At 47.8% G+C, this 20,162-nt stretch overlaps 1 protein-coding gene across 1 annotated transcript in view; it reads right to left on the bottom strand.

Moving 5' to 3' along the window:
• Window positions 1-20,162, bottom strand: part of LOC130473394 (tyrosine-protein phosphatase non-receptor type substrate 1-like) — a 149,045-nt gene that overhangs the window by 26,243 nt on the left and 102,640 nt on the right. The window contains exons 4-6 of the mRNA XM_056844914.1: window positions 8,371-8,712; window positions 4,891-5,205; window positions 2,035-2,376 (exon numbers count right to left, since the gene is read on the bottom strand). Coding sequence (XP_056700892.1) covers window positions 2,035-2,376; window positions 4,891-5,205; window positions 8,371-8,712 — 999 coding nt within the window. The remainder of the gene's footprint in view (window positions 1-2,034; window positions 2,377-4,890; window positions 5,206-8,370; window positions 8,713-20,162) is intronic.

Here is a 20,162-nt window from a genome sequence, read left to right on the forward strand (position 1 = left end):
TGAAGATGCCTGCCACAGCTGCTGGCGAAACGTCAGGAAAGAAAATACCAAGACCACGGTCACACAGCCCGGAAAGCCTACAAGAACCGATGAACTCTGATTGTGAAAGCCTTCGACAAAATTTAGATCATTAGATCGTTATATCTTTAAAACTTTAAGAGTTTTCATAAGAGTGTACTTGTATTTTATTGCATTATTTTTAATACTCATATATTCTGTTTCATATATTTTTCTCAGTTCATATATTCTATATGAAGCTTTTACAATAAAAAGAACTTTGTTCAAGTTCACATAAGTTGTGTCTTGCCTATTGTAGGTGTTTAAGTTAAGTAAGGTAAATACCACTTCTTAGGAAGGGGTGCATTCTAGAAATGTAATCACTGAAAGGCATTGACTGCTTCAAACCAAACAAAAGAAGAACAGGAACATTCCAAGTCACAAAGACACAATCTATATTTTGCCACAGTTTAATAGTATATACTGACTATGGATTATTTGCAGGAAAAAAAACTCATTGAAGACCCCGATATACAAATTTACTACTTCTGGCACTACATCTGGTACTAAGAGAAAGTTTCCATAGCTTTTTCTAATTTGCCAAGAAAATGCATAAAGAAAAAAATAATAATTGCAGCACGAAGCATTATCAGCCAGCCCAGATAAGAAATGCACATGATCATGTCTTTTATTTAACATTCCCTAAATAGTTTCCAATATCTCTTTCTCTGGGATGCCAGAATACAAGCAGCATCCTTTCAAAGTATCTAACAACACTGTATCTTTGTCGAAGGCTTTCACGGTCAGAGTTCATTGGTTCTTGTAGGTTATCCGGGCTGTGTAACCGTGGTCTTGGTATTTTCTTTCCTGACGTTTCGCCAGCAGCTGTGGCAGGCATCTTCAGAGGAGTCACACTGAAGGACAGTGTCCTTCACTCTGAAGATGCCTGCCACAGCTGCTGGCGAAACGTCAGGAAAGAAAATACCAAGACCACGGTTACGCAGCCTGGATAACCTACAAGAACCAACACTGTATCTTTGTCTGCATCTAAATCTCTGATCAGATTTCTAAAATCTGTAGAATCTTTTATGGCGTGGAACAAGAGATCTCAAAGAGGACCCTACGTGCTAAGGAACAGGTTTGAGGTTGCACCAAAGAACACAGGAGGCTGCCTTATACTGAATCAGACCACTGGTATATCAAGGTCAGTATTGTCAACTCAGACTGGCAGCAGCTCTCCAAGATCTCAGGCAGAGGTCTTTCCCATTACCAACTGCCTGGTCCTTTCAACTGGAGATGCCAGGGATTGAACCTGGGACCTTTTGCATGCGAAGCAGATGCTCTCCCACCCAGCCACGGCTCCTCCCATGGGCTTTCCGGGGTGGCAAGGCAGTGGCCTTGGGCAGCAAATTTTAGGGGTGGGGGAAAAGCCGATGCCTCCACCCCACCCCGGCCTTGTTGAAACCTTGGCTCGCCCCTTCCCCAGCCCCTGTGCTGGAGCAGCTGGTACGTGTTCTCTTGTGGAACTGTGTCAAGCCGTAGATGCTCAACAGGGCTTCCTAAATTCTTATAGGATGCCCTAGAAGGAACATGAAGCTTGCTGCGTAGTGTTTAAAGACTTCTGTTGCCCCAGAAGGTTGGACCATAACCAACAGGTTGAAATTAAAACAGTTTCTGTCTAGACATTAGGAAGAATTTTCTAACAGTTAGAGCGGTTCCTCAGTGGAACAGGCTTCCTCGGGAGGTGCTGAGCTCTCCTTCCCTGGAGGTTTTTAAGCAGAGGCTAGATGGCCATCTGTCAGCAATGCTGATTTGATAACCTTAAGCAGATGATGGGAGGGAGGACATCTTGGCCACCTTCTGGGCATGGAGTAGGGGGTCACTGGGGGTGTGGGGGGGAGGTAGTTGTGAATTTCCTGCATTGTGCAGGGGGTTGGACTAGATGACCCTGGTGGTCCTTTCCAACTCTATGATTCTATGACCAACCAGACACAGAAAAAGGGACACAAAGAATGACGAACGACTGGGTGAACCTACCTCCACTTTCTGAAGAGATATGTTTTGTTCCTTCTTTGTGTATCTTCAGGGTCACATTGACAGGATCCGAAGTCTGAGAACTGCGCACTGCGTAGCAGCTAAATACGGAGTGGTTCCTCTGCTCGGTAGCATTCACCTCCAGGGAACTCTTCACGGAGAACGTCCCATCCTGGTCCTGGGCCACGGGCTCAGCCATGGCGAGATCCGTCTCACTGCCGTTCTCTCTCCATACCAAACTCGTGTTGTTGGGATAAAAACCTTTCGCGCTGCAGGTGATGGTCACTACCTGGTTCACGAGGGCCTCAATTAGGTGGCCGGGTTCCACCGATATCTTGGGTGCAACTAGACAAAGGGAAGCAGATAAAACTCACTTAGAGGAGGGCAGGGAGCTGTTTCTGTTGGCAGCAGAGGACAGGACTCACAATAATGGGTTTAAATTGTGGGCGGAAAGGTACCAGCTGGATATCAGGGGAAAATTTCTTTACAGTAAGAGTTGTTCAGCAGTGGAATCAGCTACTAAGGGAGGTGGTGAGCTCCCCCTCACTGCCAGACTTTAAGCAGAGGCTGTACAAGCACTTGTCAGGGATGCTCTAGGCTGATCCTGCATTAAGCAGGGGGTTGGACTAGATGGCCTCTATGGCCCCTTCCAACTCTGATTCTATAATTCTATGAAAATCAGCATCAAGGCAATAGAATTTCTATTTGGGAAGACCTCACGGTACTGTTGTGAGGATAAAATTTAGGAGGGGGGGGACTGTGGATGCCATCCTTGGAGGAAGAATGGGAAGAAAATTCAGTGAAACAAAGCAAAAATCGGAAGGCGTAATTTTGTGTGTTCCTGCATCACCGTGAAATGAGAGATGAGCCTGTGGAACGTTTTTGCTTCCCTCAGACCTCTTGAAGAATCAGAAGCTCTGCCATGGGGGGATAATTCTAGGCCTCCTCTTGTGCCTCTCTCAGAAGCAGGGCATGACTGTCTCTCATGGAGGATTGCCAATCTCCAGGTGGGGTCTGGAGAACTCCTGGAATTTCAACTGATCTCCAGAAAACAAATGTCAGTTCCCCCGGAGGAAACGGGCTGTTCCAGAGGGTAGACTGTATGGCAGGGGTCCCCGACGTGGTACTCGAGGGTGCCATAGTACCCACTGATACCTTTCTTGGTGCCCACCAAACATTTTTAGAAAGTGGATGGGGCCAGGTGTTATCACCTGGGCTTCTGATCTGTTTGTTTTATTCTCTCTAACCCCTCTTTCCCAGTGTATTTTTAAAATTATCTCTCTTCTCCCCTGCCCTTGGGCTTCCTCTGTGTGAGTGGCTCTGTCTCCTGCGGTAGCCGTTTTGTCATTGGGCCCATTACCCTGTGCCAGAATTCTATAGGTGCCCATAGGCTCCGAAAGGTTGGGGACCCCTGTTTGGATGGTATTATACCCCACTGCATTTCCTCCCCTCCCCAAATCCCAGCCTGCCAGGCTCCACCCCCAAATTCTGTTTTTGCCATTTCTGAGAGAGGTATAGTTTTGAGAAATCCACGAGGAAGCAGGCCCCGGCAGGAGACCTGGCAGGGCTTCAGAGCTTGTCTCTCCCGCTAAACATCTTTCCATTTTGTGTTGCGAGGCACACTTGCGTGGTGTAGTGCTTAAGAGCGGTGGTTTGGTGCGGTGGACTCTAATCTGGAGAACCGGGTTTGATTCCCCACTCCTCCCTGTCTCTACATAACAAGCAAGAGGTTAAGAAAGAGCCTTTGGCGTTCCGAGTGTTCTGGTTCACAACTACAGAGATTCTCTGAGTTGTGCTTTAATATATTCCTCAGCCTAGCAGAGAAGGAACAGAACACCAAGCCATGCATTCCAGATTGGCCAGGGATCCTGGAAGATTTTTTGGGGGCTATCTTCTGGGCATGGGGTAGGGGGACACTGGGTTTGTGGGTGGGTGTAAATTTCCTGCATTGTGCAGGGGGTTGGACTAGATGACCCTGGTGGTACCTTCCAATTCTATGATTCCAATTGTGAAGCTGAATTTCACTTTTGCCCTTCCAAACCTTCACTTTCTTTTACTCTTCCGGCCTCTTCCATCAAGACCAGATGTCAGCCATATGCTGGCATTTTGCAAAACAGGATTGTCCAATGGGGCATTTTTTTATAAAGGAAACAGACGTACGTCAAAACAGACTGGTCCAGGAAAATGAACTGCCCTTCTACTGAGATAGTACCATGTTCCATGTTCAGTAGCCCTGTGGCGCAGAGCGGTAAGCTGCAGTACTGCAATCCAAGCTCTGCTCACGACCTGAGTTCGATCCCGACGGAAGTTGGTTTCAGGCAGCCGGCTCAAGGTTGACTCAGCCTTCCATCCTTCCGAGGTCGGTGAAATGAGTACCCAGCTTGCTGGGGGTAAAGTGTAGATGACTGGGGAAGGCAATGGCAAACCCACCCTATGTTTACATGTCTGCATAGGAAACGTCGGGATGTGACATCACCCCATGGGTCAGAAATGACCCGGTGCTTGCACAGGGGACCTTTACCTAGTACCATGTTCTGCATTGTTTAACCTGTCATGTTTCATGCTTACGCTTTGCCCAGACAACAGCTCCTTTCCAAATTTCTGCAAATCCTAGTCCTATTGCATTGGTTCTTACTTGCATCATCCTTTCCATTGCATTGACTTAAGCTGTGTAACCCACCTTGAGTCTCAGTGAGAAAAGCGGACTATCAATAACATGAATAAAATAAGATAAGATGTCCCCCGAGGTTGGTAAGCAGGGCATGATGGAGAGAGCCCTCCCCTGTTCTGCGGCCTTCTGGGATACACAACCTCGTCCCTTCTCTACCTGCAATATGCAAAGTGTGCCATTTCTCATACCTTGAAGGGCATCACCAAGTTTAAAACTCTGCCGCAGGGAGTCGGATAAGGTGCTGTGCTGGATCTGGCAGGTGAGCTCGGACTTCACATCCCTCTCTGTGAGGGAGACCTCCAAGGTGCTCAGGACTCGGTAGGAGGTGCTCTCTTTTGGGGGCAGAATAACAGTCTTGGGGGCCGAGATGCTCCTCCTGTCCTTAAGCCAGGTGAGGGTGATATCTCGGGGAAAGAAGCCTTCTGAGGAGCAGCTGAAAGTCACGGAGGACCCTGGATCCACTCTGCCTGGAGGGCCGGTGATAGAGGGCCAGGACGGTGTGGCTGGAGGGAGAAAGGAACAAATGAGTTTTCAGGGATCACAACCAACAGACATCACAAGTTAAGTCATCACATAGCCACAATAAGGAACCAACAAGAAGATTAGTGTGTGTGTGGGGGGGGAAGCCGTCAAGTCACAGCCAACTTATGGCGAATAGTAGGGTTTCCAAGGCAAGAGACATTCAGAAGTGGTTTGCCATCACCTGCCTCTGCGTAGTGACCCTGGATTTCCTTGGTGGTCTCCCATCCAAGTACTAACTAGGGCCAACCCTGCTTAGCTTCTGAGATCTGAAAAGGCTGGTCAAGTCTGGACCATCCAGACCACGGCAACTAGAGAATTAAAAAAGTGCATTTCACTGTAGTAATTGTGAGCTTCTGATTTCAGACCCAGAAAATGGTTAGGTATGCAGGAAACACCCTGTAAGACAGATTTTTAAATGCACATCTACACATACACACACATGAAGCTGCCTTATACTGAATCAGACCCTTGGTACAGCAGAGTCAGCATTGTCTACTCTGACCGGCAGCGGCTCTCCAGGGTCTCAGGCAGAGATCACATCACCTCCTTGCCTAGTCCCTTTAACTGGAGATGCCGGGGATTGAACCTGGGACCTTCTGCATGCAAAGCCAAGGCTTTGCCACTGCCCCTCCCTGGAAAGGGATAAAGCATGAGAAGATGAATGGGCTTGGTGGAGGGAATGGAAGAGAGTGAAAGGGAAGAACATGTCTGAGATAGAAATATAATCCTGTGTAGGAGAATATTGCTTATTTGGCAGCATCTACGACCCCCAGATGCTTGATTATGTACAGGGGTCTCCTCCACACAGAGAAGTTCAGTGATAAGACCCAGATTAGTGCAGAGGGTCTGAGGATAAGATTAGGCCAGTTTCTATGCTCCAAACAAGCAAACATTTTGGAGGACTTTCATTCATAGGTCGGAAGCGACTTGACGGCACTTAACACACACAAACAAGCAAATGCAGCACAGAGCCAGTATTTTTAGCAAGCAGCAAAATAGACTTATCTATATGTTACAAAATGCAGAGAGAAAAGGAACCAGAACCTGGCTAAGCCGTTCCGTGAGTTAGCAGAGATTTGGTCCACGGACTGGTCATGAATACGGTCACGAATTGGTCAAGAAAAGTTTAAGCATTAACATTGTTTGAACCCAAAAAAGAGAGATACACATCAGATACATAGGCTCATCGCAAATACGAACGCGTTAAAACACCGAACAAAGAAACTAACTTTTCAGAATTCTAGGAGTGTGAATTATTCGCTAAGTCTTTCCTCTTTGGCTTTTACCCTCAAAGTCCTCACCTCCCAAGTTTGGTGTATTTATTAAGGTAGGAAAGTCTGGACTTCCTTGCATGGCTTTGCAGGGAACATGGAATTTGCCCCCACTGTCCTAAGACAAACACTTCCCTCCCTGGACACTTCCCTCCCTAGACATGGTGATGGAGAAGCAATTCCCCGCCCACCATTGCTTTAGGCTGAAAGAAGCACCATTTTGCAGGGAGCTACTGGCAAAGATTCTGTTTCACTCTGGGGATTTGGTGGGTACATTTGCTCAAAGGCTCTCCCCATTTTCTCCCCAACAGGGGAGAATAGGATCATCATGAAAACTGTAATAATCTGATGCTTAGGAGACCAGTCCAGCACTCTTGAGAGGACTTCCAGGAAGAAGCACTCCAATAATTAATGGCCCACCCCTAGTAAAAGCAACCTGCTTGCAACTTTTGTTGCATAGCAACTTACAATTAAGTAAGCCTTTGACCACTGAGTGCCAAATCCACCTGTAGCTCCATCCGCTTTGCAAGAGCTGTGGCTCAGCGGCACAGCAATTGCCTTGCATGCAGAAGGTGCCGGGTTCAATCCCCAGTGAAAAGTGTCTTGTAGGAGGTGGTGAGAAAGACCTCAGCCTGAGAGACTCTGCCAGTCAGTGTAGACAAGAGTGACCTTGATGGACCAACTGTCTAACTCGGTAGAAAGCAGATTCATGTCTCCATGCATATTCACCTGATCCTGGAAGCCTATCATTGGCTGGGGATATGGTGGGGACATTTGCTCACAGGCTCTCCCCATTTTCTGAACAGGGGAGAACTGGCCTCTTCTCCGTTCCACCAGCCCCCTAAAATAATATCTGGAAGGAAGGGTTTCATGTCAGCCTTTCTGCACTGGAACCCCAGCAGAAAACAGAGGCACCTGCAATAGGGTTGCCAGGTGGGTAGAGCGGCAATTGTGTTTGGGGGCTTGAGTGTTAAATTGGCCATGGTGATGCGGCGCTTCCCGAAGTACAGCAGGAAGTGATGTTGTTGTGTGTGTGCAGCTGCCCCAGCCCCGCTCCCTAAAACCTCCCACCGATCGGGAGTGGGGACCTGACAACCCTAACCTGCAGCAAAGTGTGGACATTTGCCTAGAAATACTGCCAGCGGGATTCCACGTTAAAAACCGTATCTGACAAAGGGAGTTTTACTCTGGAAAGCTTATAGTGTGGAAATCTTGGTGGTCTAAAGTGCTACTGGGAGGGAAGGCAGCATGGCAGAGCCCGATCTTGTCAGATCTCGGAAGCTAAGCAGGGTCAGTGCTTGGAAGGGAGGAAGACTCTGCAGAGGAAGGCAATGGCCAACCACCTCACTTGCCTTGAAAGCCCCTTGCTGGGGTTGCCATAAGTCAGCTGCGACTTGACGGCCCTTTCCAAGCACACAAGGTGCTATTGGACTTGAATCTTGCCAGATTAGAAACTATTTTCTTTTTATTTGTGTTCCTTCCCCCCACCCTTTCCTGTGCCTCTTAAACTCTACATGTTTCCAAAACTTGGACCCAGAGACTGTAAGGGACACCTGTGCTGAACCTCCCCCATGGCTGGTGGTTCAGCTGATCAGGACAGGAAGGAAGGAAGGGGGGATGGGGAACAGCAGCTCAGCAGTGGTGAGGAGAAAAATCCCCCGGCCTCCCTTCAGAAGGGAAACCCCCCTCTTTCTCTTTCTCTCCCAGTCAATGGCTCTGATGGCTGAGGCAAAGGGCTGCCCCAAAAGGCCCTTCGGCACATCAAGAGTTAAGATTCCTCTGGGGGAGGGGGCCAAGCTCAGAGAGGCAAGAGGCACTCACCGTCTACTTGCCCCATGCACAGTCTGTCATAAATGGGGTTTGGATGGTACTCACCGATCACCGAAACCTCTGTGCCCTTTCCCAATTTATATTCTGTCTCTTGGGTTGCTGCCTTGTATTTCACGCAGTAGTAGGTCCCGGCATCCTTTGGCTGGATGTTGCTGATGCGGATGCTGTAGTCTGTGTTCGACTGAGGAACGATCCTGACCACTCGGGGCAGAGGTGCTCCTTTATCGTTGTAAACGGGAGGTTGGCCTCGGTCTAAGCCTTTGTACCATCTGACGCCCCCGGGGGGCCCGAACCCAGTCAACGTGCAATTGAGCGTGAGGGTCTCTCCTGCAGTCAGCCGCAGGGGTCCCTGGGTCTGCAGAACCACCAGCTCATCGGCTCTGGCACCTGCAACCAAAATGGAGAATCGGTTATCTGTTAGCTGTCCAAAGCAGTTGACAGTATTCTTGAGACAGTAACATGCAATGTTCCCTCGGGCTCAGTGGCAGACCATCTGCATGACATGCAGAAAGTGCCCGGTTCAATCCCCGGCATCTCCAGCTAACAAGGACCAGGCAGGAGGTGCTATGAATGACCTCCACATGGTGCCAGGGAGAGAAGCCCCATTGCCGGTGCCACCACCATGCTGTGGTGAAGTCCGAAACACGCTGGAGCTGCTGCAGGACCCTGGGTGCCAGCGCCAGGGCTTGTTTAGAGCCAGTGTCTCCTCAAAGCGGAGAGAAGGGATGGAGGAAGGACTGCCCCACCACTGAGACCGTGGGGGAAGGAGGCCCCTCGGAGGGAGGCCCCGTTAGCCAGTCCCTTGCTGTGCCCCACGCAGGCAGCAAACGGCAGGGAAATCTTTTTCCAGAGGCTGCCATTTATTTTTAAATCTCTTTAAAGCTTGTACCAAAGCTACTTATTTATTAAAAAAAAACACATTGTGCCCTACCTCTGTGCAAACTGCACCCAGCAAAAGAATTCCACCACAACATCATGACTTTTAAACAGTGCTAGTGGTGGGTGGGGAGGACAAGCAACATTAGGGGAGGGGCCACGGCTCAGTGGTAGAGCATCTGCTTGGCGTGCAAAAGGTCCCAGGTTCAATCCCCAGCATCTACAGTTAAAGGGACTGGGCAAGTAGGTGATGGGAAAGACCCCTGCCTGAGACCCTGGAGAGCCGCTGTCGGTCTGAGTAGACAAGACTGACCTTGATGGACCAAGGGTCTGATTCAGTATAAGGCAGCTTCATGTTTGTGCTCTCCTGGACAGAAATATCTTTCAGTGTTATCAGAAGGGTGGATCTGACCAGGTCATTGGGACATGTTCTGTAAGACCGATATGTTCCGCCAGGCCTGCAGTTGAGGCCAGCAACGGTGCATATATTCTAGCCTCCCCGCCCAACTTTTTTTCTAGTAGAAAAGAGCAAGAGTCCATTAGCACCTTAAAGTAACAAAAATATTTTCTGGCAGGGTATGAGCTTTCTGAAGAAGTGAGCTGTGGCTCAAGAAAGGTCATACCCTGCCAGAAAATCTTTTTGTGAGCCTTTAAGGTGCTACTGGACTCTTGCTCTTTTCTACTACTGCAGACCGACTAACATGGCTACCCACTGTGAATCACCTTTTTTCTGTTTCTGTTCTATCTTATTGATTGTTAGTGGGGTCCCGACTGAGAGCCAGATTGGTGTAGTGGTTAAGAGCGGTGGACTCTAATCTGGAGAACTGGGTTTGATTCCCCACTCCTCCATATGAGCAGTGGACGCTAATCTGGTGAACTGGATTAGTTTCCCCACTCCTACACATGAAGCCAGCTGGGTGACCTTGGGCTAGTCACAGCTCCCTCAGCCCCACCTGCCTCACAGGGTGTCTGTTGTGGGGAGGGGAAGGGAAAATGATTGTAAGCCGGTTTGATTCTCTCTTAAGTGGAAGACAAAGTCAGCATATTAAAAAAAATCTCTTTTCCCCCCCTTGACTCTCTGTGAGCCAGTGGACTATCGATATGCGCCAATTGGTTTTATGGGTTTTGTCGATTATTATTATTGTTAAATGTCTTATGTTTTAACAATGTACTGTTGTATTGAATTTTTATATTATATTTGCTGGGTTATTCTGACAGCTGTCAGCTGCTCTGAGCCTGGCCTGGCCAGGAAAGAGGGTGGGGTACGAGTCAAATAAAATAAATAAATAAAATAAATGTCGGTAGGAGTGGTGACACTTCCTTGTTGGAAAGGGGAGACTTCTGCCTATCCAACTATCCATGCAAGGGGACAGGAAGCTCATGTAAAGAAATGTCCAGAATGGTTATGAAGCATGGTAGATTCTGCAAGGTAGACAGTGGCGACTTTGCAAAAACGTCTTGCCATGCAGCAAATATCATTACAAGCAGGGCGTCATTTAGGACATTCAGCTGCACGCTGCCACCATTTTCTCCATTCCTTTGCAAATGCAAATTTTCTGTCTAATTTTATCCTGCCTTTTCCCCAAGGAGCTCAGGGAGGTGCATATAGTCCCTCCCCCCACCCCACATGACAACTCTAAAAGAGAAGTTAGGTTCAGAGGAAATGACCATCCTGGAGTTGCCAGGTCCCTCTTCGCCACCGGCGGGAGATTTCTGGGGTGGAGCCTGAGGAGGGTGGAGTTTGGGGAGGAAAGGGACTTCAATGCCATAGAGTCCAATTGCCAAAGTGGCCATTTTCTCCAGGGGAATTGATCTCTATCGGCTGGAGATCAGTTGTAATAGCAGGAGATCTCCAGCCACCACCTGGAGGTTGGCAACCTTAGACTGGGCCAAGGTCACCCAGTTAATTTCAAGGCTGAGTGGAAATTTGAACCCAGTTCACCTAGATCCTAGTCTGACACTGTAACCACTATACAACACTGCCTCCCAGGACTTTGAATATGTCCACAGATGCTTTGGGAGAGTTCATAAGAGCTAGTAGTGATTGGCATGATTGTCTGATCAACTTCCTCTCTGGATGTTTGCATATTGCTGCAGTTGCTTCTGGAGATACGGTTGCCATCTCTAGATTGGGAAATTCCTGGAGATTTAGGGGTGGAGCCGGGGAAGGTGGAGTTTGGGAAGGGAAGAGGCCTCAGCCAGGTATATTGCCACGGAGTCCAAAGCAGCCATTTTCTCCAGGGGAATTTATATTTCTAGTGTGGAAAACAGTTGTAACTCCAGAAGATCTCCAGTCCTCAACTAGAGGTTTGCAAAACTACCTGGAGAGTTCATAAGTGCTAGCATTGATGGCCGTGAATCATAAGTGGCTCGCCTATAGCTCATTGCGGCTTGTAAATGCTCATTTCCACCCTCATAGCCTATTGTTTTATTGAACTGGGGAACTTGATAAGGTTGCCAGGTCCCTCTTTGCCACCGGAGGGAGGTTTTTGGGGGAGGAGCCTGAGGTGGGCAGGGTTTGGGGAGGGGAGGGCCTTCAATGCCATAGAGTCCAATTGCCAAAGTGGCCATTTTCTCCAGGTGATCTGATCTCAATCGGCTGGAGATCAGTTATAATAGCAGGAGATCTCCAGCTAGTACCTGGCGGTTGGCAACCCTAGACATTGATAAACATACAATTGTCCCTTTCCTTCTATGCACCTGATATGTCACGAGGACTCGAGTCATACAGCAACAGATTCCCCTCCCCAAATGATCCGCTCATAACTTGCTTTTTAAAAAAGGTTGCAATTCGATTCGACATGCTCTGTCCTTGCAGCGTACATGAAATGCACGTTCCTGCTGATTGCTCCAGCTGTGACTCACATGAGACAGCGCATCATTCTGCCAATTCTGCACCCAACTAGAAAAGCTCAAGTCAAACTCAGCAATCGACAAATCACAGCCACGAGGGAGCTGAGGAATACAGGCCACAAAAATTGGTACATAAGTAGGGTTGCCAACCTCCAGGTAGTAACTGGAGAGCTCCTGCTATTACAACTGATCTCCAACTGATAGAGATTACTTCCCCTGGCAAAAATGGCCACTTTGGCAATTGGACTCTGTGGCACTGAAGCCTCTCCCCAAACCCTGCCCTCCTCAGGCTCTGTCCCAAAAACCTCCTGCCAGTAGCGAAGGGGGGCCTGGCAACTCTATACATAAGCCTCTCCATGCATTCAAGATCAAATCAAGCCCGAACTCTCCCTAGAAGTTAAAATGACACAACTGAGGCTATCGTACTTCATTAGGAGAAGACAAAGAGTCACCGGAAAAGACAATAATGCTAGGAAAACCTGAAGGCAGCAGGAAAAGATAAAGACCCACCATGAGATGGATTGACTCTATTAAAAAAGCTACAGTCATCAGTTTGCAAGACCTGAGCATAGGGTTGCCAGGCCCCTCTTTGCCATCAGTGGGAGGTTTTAGAGGTGGAGCCTGAGGAAGATGGGGTTTGGGGAGGGACTTCAATGCCACAGAGTCCAATTGCCATAGCGGCCACTTTCTCCAGGTGAACTGATCTCCATCATCTGGGGATCACTTGGAATAGCAGGAGATCTCCAGCTAGTCCCTGACAGTTGGCAACCATACCTGAGCAAGGCTGAATAAACTTATGGATCTAGCCCATTATCTGCAAACATCATGTCTAATGGTATTGGACAACAGTTCCTGTTCAAGCCAAGCCAAAATCCACTTCTGATGCTTTGGTTCCTCCATCTTAATTTTTTAAACAAGTGCCTTCAAACCAAGATACGAAAAAGAAAAACTGTGTCTAGTGCCCAAGGCAGTTTACAAAAGAACACATAATAAAACATACAATAATAAAAGTTGTCAGTTAAAACCAAAAATTACAAACCTGAATTAAAAACACAAAGCTGCTTGAAATGAATTTTCCAGGCTAAAAGAGGGTTGCCAGCACTGGGTTGGGAAATACCTGGAGATTTTGAGGGCGAAGCCTAGGAAGGTGGGTTTTGAGGAGGGGAGGGACCTCAGTAGGATATAGGGCCATACAGTACACCCTCCCAAACAGACATTTTCTCCAGGGGAACTGATCTTTATTGTCTGGAAATCAGTTGAAATAGTGGGAGATCTCCAGGCTCCGCCTCGAAGTTGGCAACCCTACTAAAAGCAGATGATTAAAAATGGCGTTAAAAGACCAACCTCTTCCTTAAAAGTCTGCGTATATAGAAATATTTTGGCTCTGGTGTCTAAAAGAGAGTTGTTCAGGCACCATGCGGGCCACATGGGGAACGGCATTCCATAAGCAAGGTGCCAACACTGAAAAAGCCCTGTCTCTTGTTCCCACCCTCCTCACCACTGCAGGTGGTGGCATGGAAAGCAGGGCTCATGGGTAGGGTTGCCAACCTCCAGGTACTAGCTGGAGATCTGCTACTTCTACTGAACTCCAGCCGATGGAGATCAGTTCACCTGGAGAAAATGGCCGCTTTGGCAATTGGACTGTATGTCATTGAAGTCCCTCCCCTCCCCAAACCCAGGTTCGAATTCCTGCACGGCAACATAAGCTTGCTGGGTGACCTTGGGCCAGTGACACACTCTCAGCCTGACCTATAGGTTGCCAGGTCCCTCTTCGCCATAGAGGAGGGTGGGGTTTGGGGAGGGGAGGGACTTCAACGCCATAGAGTCCAATTGCCACAACGGCCATTTTCTCCAGGGGGACTGATCTCCAGCGGCTGGAGATCAGTTCTAATAGCAGGAGATCTCCAGCTTGTATCTGGAGGATGGCAACCCTACTAACCTACCTCCCAGGGCTCTGAGGATAAAACAGAGAAGAACACCGTGAGCTGCTTTGGGTCCCGACTGGGGAGAAAAGCAAGACATAAGTGAAGTGAATAAATAAGTTAATAAAACATAGCAATGCTGTACAGATGGCTGAAATCAATCAAGAAGTGGCATTAAGTGCCGAAGGAGCTTGGCTGGGAAATTTTTGCTTCCACCCCTCCCCACCCCAAATGCTAAGATATGAATTAAACTTTCACCTGTCAAAATCTGCAACCTGGATATTTCTTTGACAGCCGGTACTGATTGTTACATATAGGTTCTCCTCCCGCCCGTCATCAGTAGCTTTTGTTTACTTTTTATCAGCGATGATGGGAATTTACATAAATATACTTTGCAATTATAAATCTCTGTATACTGAAGGGCCTTCTTTATTTTTATGCTTCGTTTCTCCTCCCCCCCGAGGTTTAAAACACACTCAGAAATGCAGGGAAATGAAAACGCTCCTAGCATGGCTGATACAAATTGTTCTGGGCCCATTGTTTTGTGCAAAACTTTTAAACACCTTAACTGCAGGTAAGTGTACAATTTTACTGTCTAACACTTCAAGCATTCTGTTTTCTCGCTGGGTAATAGATGTTCATATTCCACAATTAGCCCCTTTAAAAATACATCTTTTAAGAGCGTCACGTGGGTTTTTGCTATCACCTTCCCGAGATGAAGGCAGGGTGGAAAGCAATCAGAAGTGGCTTGAAAATTGATGCCAGGGTTTGGAAATTAAATGTTTTTTTTTCATGAATTTGTGCAGAATTCACATCTAGAAGTTCAAGCCTGGCTCCGAAAGGAAGAATTATTATGAGAGAGGGAGAAGCTTTTCTCCCCCTCTCATAATATTAGAACACGGGGTCATCTGCTGAAGATGGAAGGTGAGAGTTTCAAAACTGATAAAAGGAAGCATTTCTTCACACAACACATAGTTAAAATGTGGAACTCCCTGCCCCAGGATGTGGGGATGGCTGCCAACTTGGAAGGCTTTAAGAGGGGAGTGGACATGTTCATGGAGGAGAGGGCTATCCGTGGCTACTAGCCAAAATGGATACTAGTCATGATGCATCCCTATTCTCTCCAGGATCAGAGGAGCATGCCTGTTATATTGGGTGCTGTGCAACACAGGCAGGACAATGCTGCTGCACTCGTCTTGTTTGTGGGCTTCCTAGAGGCACCTGGTTGGCCACTGTGTGAACAGACTGCTGGACCTGATGGGCCTTGGTTTGATCCAGCAGGGCTTCCCTTATGTTCTTATGTTCTTAATGGCCGCTCCTTCGGAACTCTTTTACAAACCTGGGAGAAGGTTCCTCTTTCGCAAACATTTCTAAAATCCAGTTGATGCTTTCATTGTGGACTCGTCAGGTGGGACAGAGTTTTACACACTGAAAGTGAGTTAACATTACATTGTGCATTAAATTATCAACAGAGGCATAACATCGAAATCGCAAGATGCCATAGTTCTGCTGTACACTGTACTGGTCAGGATGCACCAGGAGTCCTGTGTGCAGTTCTGGAGGCCTCTCTTCAAAAAGGACATGGACAGAATGGAGTGGGTGCAGAGGAGAGCGATGAGGATGATCAGGGGCCTGGAGACCAAGCCCTACGAGGAAAGGCTGAGGGAGCTGGGAATGTTTAGTCTGGAGAAGAGGAGGTTGAGGGGGGACACGATTGCTCTCTTTAAGTATTTGAAGGGCTGTCACTTAGGGGAGGGCAGGGAGAGGACAGGACTCACAATAATAGGTTGAAATTGCAGGCGGAAAGGTACCGGCTAGATATTAGGAAAAAGTTTTTTACAGTAAGAGTTGGAATCGGCTACCTAGGGAGGTGGTGAGCTCCCCTTCACTGGCAGTCTTTAAGCAGAGGCTGGGCAAGCACTTGTCAGGGATGCTCTAGGCTGATCCTGCATTGAGCAGGGGGTTGGACTAGATGGCCTCTGTGGCCCCTTCCCAACTCTATGATTCTATGATCTTCTTGTGTGCCACCCCACAAAATCTATAAAAATAATTCACAGCTGTCTCCCCTAACATTACCACAGGCTTGGAAAGTGGCTGTTTTGGCTTAGGAGGGGCAGAGGTTAATGAAGTTTTTAAGAGCATCTTTTGGGTGGGAGACACAGACTTCCTTGAGTCAACGATGCTGATTGTGAGGAAAAGGGAACCAAAAAGAGAGTCAAAGTTACCACCACATATCCCTCTTTTAAATATACAGTACAGCATGGGATTTTTAAACATCCAAAGAGCCAATAATAAAAGTAAACCCCCTAGGGGGTTCGTCTCATTGAACACTCAGGGGAAGGGGTTTGTCTCAGTGGTAGAGTATCTCCAGTTAAAAGGATTTAACTGACATTTCAAGTTAAAAGGATCAGGTACTAGGCGATGTGAGAGACCTCCAGCTGAGACCTGGGAGAGCGGCTGCCAGTCAGATCAGTCTGACTGGGTTGAAGGCATCTTCAGATGTTCAACTATGGCTGGGTTAATCAGCAAGAAAATCGCAGGGGAGGAAAAGGCCCCCTCCCCATGTCATTTTCCATCTTGATAAAGCACTCCTGCCAAGCTAAATTTGCAAAAGAAAGTGGGGGGACACTTTGAAATGATCGCAAATGAAATCGTGCGGTATATTTGAGCTCTGAACGGGGATCTGAACCTATTCTTTTCAGTCCCTGTTTGACACTACACTAGAAGAAGAGTTGGTTTTTATACTCCAGTTTTCTCTACCTTTAAGGAGTCTCATTAGAGCCCCGTGGCGCAGAGTGGTAAGCTGCAGTCCAAGCTCTGCTCACGACCTGAGTTCGATCCCAATAGAAGTTGGTTTCAGGTAGCCGGCTCAAGGTTGACTCAGCCTTTTATCCTTCCAAGGTCGGTCAAATAAGTACCCAGCTTGCTGGGGGTAAAGGGAAGATGACTGGGGAAGGCACTGGCAAACCACCCCGTAAACAAAGTCTGCCTAGTCAACGTCGGGATGTGACGTCACCCCATGGGTCAGGAATGACCCGGTGCTTGCACAGGGGACCTTTACCTTTAAGGTCTCAAACCAGTTTACACTCGCCTTCCCTTCCTCTCCCCACAACAGGCAACTTGTGAAGTAGGTGGGGCTGAAAGAGTTCGGAGAGAACTAGCCCAAGGTCACCCAGCTGGCTTCATGTGGAGGAGTGGGGAAACCAACCCGGTTTACCAGACTAGCCTCTGCCGCTCAAGTGGAGGAGTGGGGAATCAAGCCCAGTTCTCCAGATGAAGAAGAAGAGTTGGTTTTTATATGCTGACTTTTCTCTGCCACTTAAGGGAGAATCAAACCTGTTTACAATCACCTTCCCTTCCCCACAACAGACACCCTGTGAGGTAGGTGGGGCTGAGAGAGCTCTAACAGAGCTGTAACTTGCCCAAGGTCAGCCAGATTAGAGTCCACCACTCTTAACGGCTACACCACGCTGGCTCACTATGCCGACTTTCCATGGGAATACATTGAGATGTAGGCTTGGCTCCAGATACACAAATAGGATCTGGGACAGACAGGTTTGAATTCCTATTCTGCCACGGAAGCTTGCTGGGTGACCTGGGTCAGTCACTTCCTCTCCACCTGACCTACCTCCCAGGGTTGTCGTGAGGATAAAAGGAGAGGCAAAGGAGGTAAGATGCAGTGGGTCCCCTTTGGGAGGAAAGTAAATAAAGAAATGTGCATGCGTGTGGAAAGTGCTGTCAAGTATCTGACTTATGGCGACCCCAGCAATGGGCTTTCAAGGCAAGTGAGAAACAACTAGGGTTGCCAGGTCCCTCTTTGTAGCCGGTGGCAGATTTTGGGAGCGGAGCCTGAGGGTGGGATTTTGGGAGGGGAGGGACTTCAATGCCATAGAGTCCAACTGCCAAAGCGGCCATTTCCTCCAGGTGAACTGATCTCTGTCGGCTGGAGATCAGTTGTAATAGCAGGAGATCTCCAGCTAGTACCTGGAGGTTGGCAACCCTAGAAACAATTGAACATCCAGTATTGAGCCTGGAATATTTTGCGTGGAAAGTTTTGCTGGGGGGAGGTGCCTTTGCAGAATTAAGGATAAATCGCAATATTTCTGCAGCTCCATGCTATTACAGTTCAATTTGGAAAGGATATGTGTAGAAGGCCCAGATCTAACGTAATGTTTGACCCCTCGCAACTTGCAGGAATCCTTCGTAACAGAAGAGTGAGAGACTTCCTTACCTGCAATGAATGGGAATGTGTTTGCTGCTCTGTTTGGTACACCTGCAGAGGAACCGCAAATCATCAAGAGCGTGGAATAGGAAAGAACGGGAGCTATTTTTAAAGTGACAGAATCAGTGTGTTTAGAGCTGAATTTTAATTAAGCCAAGATGGCAAGTTGCATTCCAATAATACTTTAGAGACGTTGCTTCAAGTCTCGGGAAGCAGTGCTCCTAGCCAAGTCCTCTCCTGGTACAAGCAGTCCCCCAAAAAAGCTCAACGACGCCTGGTTTTGCTGGTACCACCTTCTGATGTGCTTCAGCCCTTCTCTCGTCAGATCAGAGGCCTTTCCGTCCGCAGTTTAAACCCATTATTGCGAGTCCTATCCTCCCCTGCCAACAGGAACAGCTTCCAACCCTCATTCTACAAATATTTATGTGGGGGCTCTTAGGCCATTTATTCATGGAAGTATTGTCGAAGGCTTTCACGGTCAGAGTTCATTGGTTCTCGTAGGTTATCCGGGCTGTGGAACCGTGGTCTTGGTATTTTCTTTCCTGACGTTTCGCCAGCAGCTGTGGTTAGCACATTACCTTTGTTAATTTTCGCAGGACAGTGATTCAGCTCAAACCCAACCCCTTTCTGACTATATATTTCTCTTCCTACACACTTGACACTGAGAGACACTGTCCTCCAGTGTGACTCCGCTGAAGATGCCGGCCACAGCTGCTGGCGAAACGTCAGGAAAGAAAATACCAAGACCACGGTCACACAGCCCGGATAACCTACGAGAACCAATATTCATGGAAGGTTTTGCATTGGATTTGCCACTCTTTAGATGCACTTTTCCCCCATCCATATTCTCAAAACTCAACAATAAGCCGCCATGCAGAGTTTTGGGAATTCAGATGGGGAAAAGGTGCATCTATAGAGTGACAAATCCAATGCAAAACCTTCCATGAATAAATGGCCTTACAGTAAAGGGTGTTTTATGCGCCATCTTTGTTTACTGGTTTTAAGGTTTAATTTTAATGCTGGTTTTATTGTTATTATTACATGATTGTTAGGCTTTAAATGATGTTATCTGCCCTGGGCCGGCTTGCTGGGGAGGGCGGACTACACATTTGAAAAACAAATGCATTTAGAGAGCAAGCACGTCCCCTCTCAACCTCCTCTTCTCCAGAGAGAACGTTCCCAACTCCCTCAGCCTTTCCTCTAGGGCTGCCAACCTCTAGGTACTTGCTGGAGCTCTCCTGCTGTTACAACTGATCTCCAGCCGATAGAGATCAGTTCCCCTGGAAAAAATGGCCGCTTAGGCAATTGGACTCTATGGCATTGAAGCCCCTCCCCAAACTCCGCCCTCCTCAGGTTCCACCCCAAAAACCTCCTGCTGGTGGCAAAGAGGGACCTGGCAACCCTACTTTCCTCATAAGGCTTGGTCTCCAGGCCCCTGATCATCCTGCCTATCAGAGTTCAAATCAATGCACACTTTCCATTCTCTTTTAGGCCTTGAAGCTCTTGGGGCATCTGTCAAAACCAAGTACATCTCTTGCCCAGCAACATACCTTTCAATATTAGAAGGAAATACTACTAGGAGAGCATTTACTCTAGCTTGATGTTCGGCTCTGCCCTGTGCAGTATTAGAAGGGACATTCAAAAAGACTCCCCTCCCACAAAGGCTCTGTCCCTTCAACAGTGGTGAACCAGAAACACTGGGATGTGTCCTTCTCAGGTGTAGGTACTATAAGGAGGAGAGGGAGAAGATTCTTGGCCCTCTTTTAAGAAAGAGCACTGGTTATCCTGAATCTGTTAGAGCGAACAGCATTGTTAAAGATGAATTTTCTCAGGTTAACAAAAGTTAGTGGCCAAGTTTTGCAGAAGAGTATTTAATTATAGGAAATCCAAATAGAAATGACAAGTTGTAGAGGGGACTGACTGTTTAAATGTATATGGTTGACAGGTATCTGGCAAAGGGAACT

This window comes from Euleptes europaea, chromosome 2, assembly GCF_029931775.1.
Source record: "Euleptes europaea isolate rEulEur1 chromosome 2, rEulEur1.hap1, whole genome shotgun sequence".
NCBI lineage: Eukaryota > Metazoa > Chordata > Lepidosauria > Squamata > Sphaerodactylidae > Euleptes > Euleptes europaea.